The 5,020-nt window shown below is 38.0% G+C and overlaps 1 protein-coding gene across 1 annotated transcript; it reads left to right on the top strand.

The window, feature by feature from the left end:
* The first annotated feature begins 2,522 nt into the window (after window positions 1-2,522).
* On the top strand, window positions 2,523-4,052 carry LOC114505652 (zinc finger protein 772-like). The gene has a single exon (XM_028523442.1). It carries the CDS (start codon window positions 2,523-2,525, stop codon window positions 4,050-4,052), a length of 1,530 nt encoding a protein of 509 aa, XP_028379243.1.
* Window positions 4,053-5,020: the final 968 nt, after the last annotated feature.

Raw genomic sequence — 5,020 nt, 5'->3', positions numbered from 1 at the left:
ATTAGAAGGCCTGAAAATAAATTAATTAACATTCATTGCAAGAAGATAGTAAAAAACAACAAACATTCTAAAAAGAAAACAATTATTAAATAGAATGATGAAACAAAAAAGCATCACAGATTTAATCAAGAGATACATAATTTTATAAGAATAATAAGAAAATTTTGTCTAGTGTGATTTTATTTGTGAATTTGTGAATTAAAATAAGGAAGGTGTCAATAAATAACATCAGTAATTAAAATGTGTAACTAATTATTAAGCAATCGATTACTTAAAATTAAATGCCATATGATCCATAATCCCACTTCTGGGTATATTCAAAAGAAATGAAATCAGTGTCTTGAAGAAATTTCTGCACTCCCATGTTCATTGCAACAATATTCACAATAGGTAAGACACTGAAACAATCTAAACATCCATCAACAGAAGAATGGATAAAGCAAATGTTTTTCATATATACAATGGAATGTAATCTGGTTATAAAGAAGGAAATGCTGCCATATGTAACAATATGGATAAACCTGGAGGACCTTATGTTAAAAGATATAAGCCAGACACAGAAAGTTAAATACTGTATGTACTTACTCATATGTGGAATCTAGAAAAAAATCAAACTCATAAAAATGGTGGAATGGTAGCTGCCAGGGGCTAGATAATGGGTGAAAGAGCAAGATGTGCATTAAAGGATCAAAAACTCAATTATAAAATGAAGAAGTTGTTCAGATTAGCTATGCAGCAAAGTACTATACTTAATACTGTATTATACACTGAAATTTTCAAAGACAGTAGATCTTAAGCATTCTCACCATGCACACACAAAAATGGCAACTATAAAAGGAAATGGATATGTTAATTAACTTGATTGTGGAAGTCATTTACAGGGTGTGGCAAAAGTAGGATTACAGTTTTGAGTACACAGTTTATTCTTGTATTGTTATTTATTAGTTATATTCTTTTCCATACAAACAACTAAAAACCTATTGTACTTTTGCCCACCTATGTGTGTGTATGTATATATAACATATAATATATATTCATCATATTAGACTTTAAACATATATACTTTTATTTGTCAACTATACTGCAATAAAGCTAGAATAAAGGTAAAAAATATAATACAGTGAGTGATCAATATCCTAGAAATATATAGATAACATGAAAAAATTCTAGAAAAATACAAAACAGCAAAGTGGCCATCAAGAAGAAAATCAGAGAAAGAGTAGGTTAATTTATTCAAACACAAAGATATCAGCCCTACTAAACTTCATTTTAGAAAGTTAATTTTGACTGTATGAAAACTAACTACTCCAACATATAGAGTAGAAAAGAGATAATTCTTAATTTTCTGACTAGCAATGACTGTGGACTGCCAAGTCAGGCAAAGCACAAGAAAGTAAAAATGTATATTAATCATACTTAAAAACATAGAAAAGTAAAAATGTATATTACTTATATTTATAAACACAGAAGCAAAAATTCTAAATTGAGTATTGGGAAAATCATAATCAATACTCTATTATAATAATCACATTATGACCAAGGGTTTAATCTCAAAATTGCAAGGATAGCACAGTTCAAGAAAATTTATCAACAAAGCTAAAATAATGTGTCTAAATGGAAAAATATATGTGATCAATTGACTGAATATATGTCAATATAAAATTGCATGCTATTCAGCAATCATTCATGGTAAAAAAAATCTTGGCAAACAACTTCCATAAATGTAACACCAGGTACCTTCCACAAATAAACAGTATAAGAGGCAAAACCTAGAATAATTCGTATTAAATTCAAAAACCAAAAAGTTACCTCTGGTCACCATTACTAATCAACATTGTCCTAAAGGTTCTACTCACTGTGATAAGACAAGAGAAAAGAGAAAAAGTGGAGAATGGATGCAGAAGTTATAAAGTATGAAATAAAACATGATTTGCAGAGGACATGATCATCTATATAACCAATCCAAGATAATGAACCTACTAACAATTAGAACTAAAAAGAGAATTGAACAGTGCCTAAATGCAAGATAAACACAGAAAAAAATGAATAGCTACCTCGTTGAGCAACAATGAAATATATAAAAGAAAAAAAAAACTAATTCCTAATATCAAAATTTACTTAAAGACAGGTGAAACTGAAAACATGACCATGAAATTGGGATGGATTTGAATGAAGCTGAGAATTATCAATTTTAAAATTGCCTCATCATCTTCGCCAACTGCAGACTTCCTTCGTCTCTCCAATTGAAGCAAGCCAGCCCTGCTGGGATTAAAGCTTTACCACAGTGCCAGGCAGGACTTCCGGTCTTGCGCACTATGGAGTTCTTTCTGGTTTCGGTTGGGCGCGCTCAGCCGAGGCTTCTCTTTTGGTTCTCTGACGACACTACTTCCCTTCTGGTTCTTCCATACCAAGCGGAGAACAGTTTCAAGGTTGAGACCTACCTCAACGCCTTTCCTGGCTCCAGGTTCGTGTGAGACTCCCTGTCCCTGACTGGCGCGAAAGAACGACCTCGCGCCTCGAGCATGGCGGTGTCCTCTCAGGGCTTTGGTACTATGGCAATGGCTGAGGCAACAGCACAGCCAGCCCCTGATGAGAATGTTGTGACTTTTCAGGATTTGTACATTTGCTTCACCCCAGAGGAGTGGTTGCTACTTGATGAGGGTCAGAGACGCCTGTACTGTTCCGTGGCGCTGGAGACCTTTCTAACCGCTGCGTCAGTGGGTCTTTTAATTTGCAGACCCCCTATGATTACTCAACCTGGACCCGTGAGACAACCCAATGTTCCTCACAGAGTGGATGTATCTTTAGTAAGGACAAACATGATACAAGGGAGCTCTGGTCCTGGTGTTGGGAATAGAGTGAATGATGAAAATGCACGTTCTGAGAGCGGTGTTTCTGTTAGAATGTCACAGGTGAGAACTCTCCAATTGGGTCCTTCCATCCAAAAGAGCCACCGATGTGACATGTGTGACCCCATCTTGAAAGACATTTTGCATCTGACTGGGCACCAGGGAACATCCCCTGGGCAGAAATTATACCCATGTAAGTCATGTGGGAGAGCCTTCTGGTTTAGCGTGAACCATGACCAAATCCCAAGGCAACAGAGTGGAGAGCCATCCAATGGAATGAATAATGGCCAGGCCCAGTTTGTTATGAGTGGCAGAGGTCCCATGTCAGGGAATTCCTTCACTGGCAGAAATGGTGGAGTGGACTTCTCTGCCAGCTCTGGACTTGCCCAACACCATACCACTCACACTGTGGAGAGGCCACACCAGAGCAGTGAGTGTGAGGAGGCATTTCACACTGAACAAAGATTATACAATTGCAGTGAATGTGGCAAATTATTTGACAACCACTCCTTCTTTATATTACACCAAAAAGCCCACAACAAAACAACATTTTATAAGTGTACTGATTGTGGGAAATTGTTTCGGTGTAGCTCCAGCCTTGAAGAACACCTGAAAATTCACATGGATATCTTAAAGCCTTATAAGTGTTCTGAATGTGGGAAATCCTTTCGTAAAAATTCCCACCTTATGCTGCACCAGAAACTTCACACTGGAGAAAAACCTTATGAGTGCAGTGTATGTAAGAAAGCCTTCACCCGCAAAACCACACTTACTCAACATGAGAAAATTCACAGTGGAGAAAAGCCTTATATTTGCAAGAGTTGTGGGAAAGCTTTTCTCCGTAAATATGGACTTACTGATCACGAGAGAGTCCACACTGGAGAAAAGGCTTATGAGTGTAACGAATGTGGAAAATTCTTTAGCTCCAGCACCTCTCTTAAAATACATAAGAGGCTTCACAGTGGAACCAGGCCTTATGTGTGCAACGAATGTGGAAAAACCTACATCGCTAACAGCCACCTTACTCAACATAAGAAAGTTCACACCAGATCAAGGCCTGGGTGTGAAGAGAATGTGGAAAATTCTTTGGTAGAAACTTCGGCCTCATTACACACCAGCAACAAAACACTGGAGCAAAGCCTAATGTGTTCTGCAAAGGTGGAAGAGCGTACAGAAGATGCTCCCACCTTATGTGGTTCGTGAAAGGTCCACATCAACGAAAGGCCTCCTGACTGAAACTGTTTTGGTGACCCTTCAGCTGCATCTTTTCATTTCATTTAGCACCAGAACCTGCACAATTGAGAGAGGTCTGAAGATCTGGGAATATGCTTTCTCCTTGCTCAACATAGCATGACTCTGAAATGTAGTCTTTGAGCTGAAGTTAACCAGGAATTGAACTTTCTACATCCAGGTATCCAAAATATGGAGATAACAAGTGCCAAGTATGTGGGAAGCTTTCAGGGGCTACTTTACATTTTCTGACTTTCTCAGGACCTTTCTGTGGACTAAGTTATGTTATCGGCAGTGTTTGTTGCAGAAACCATCCAACTTCTACCAGCAGTCAGGGCCATAGATTGTGTTAGTCACCCCAGCAAACTCAAATAAGGCAGACCTCCACTATTCCTCCTGTTTCCTGGATTCATGAGTGATCTGAACTCACTGGGTTTCCTCATTCCCTTTTCCCCTGATGGTTTCACTTTGGATATGACTCTGCTTCTGCCAAAAAGAAGAGCTGGGATCTGCTGCAATTTTCCAGAGGTTTCTATGTTCCATAGATGGTATTGACTCTACATGAGATAGTCTTCAAATCATCCATGAGATAGTCTTCAAATCATCCAGCCTTGCAGCTGCCTACCTCACACTGAACTGCTGTGTGCAATGAAAAAGACTTACTGTTAAAGCTTTTCCTTTGTTCTGTTCACTGTGTGTGGTTAATTGAGAAAAGAAATGGGCTTTTGGGAAACAGGTCATCATTCACTAAGCTCATTTCTTGTCTTCACACCTACATGGGTGTTGATTCCTTTCCACAGTCAGGAAGAAAACTAGGACTGAAGGCCGAGCTAAATATCTAGAAGAATTGCACTATCTGATAGGGTAGGCACTAGCCACATACGAATATTGAGCACTTGAAATGTAACTGGTCAAAGCTGAGATATGCTATAAGTATAAAA

This window comes from Phyllostomus discolor, chromosome X, assembly GCF_004126475.2.
Source record: "Phyllostomus discolor isolate MPI-MPIP mPhyDis1 chromosome X, mPhyDis1.pri.v3, whole genome shotgun sequence".
NCBI lineage: Eukaryota > Metazoa > Chordata > Mammalia > Chiroptera > Phyllostomidae > Phyllostomus > Phyllostomus discolor.
This window is presented reverse-complemented; position numbering and strand designations above follow the sequence as displayed.

Bases quoted from the DNA above. Each gene is read 5' to 3' on its own strand.
- LOC114505652 (XM_028523442.1), top strand. From the start codon at position 2,523: ATGGCGGTGTCCTCTCAGGGCTTTGGTACTATGGCAATGGCTGAGGCA.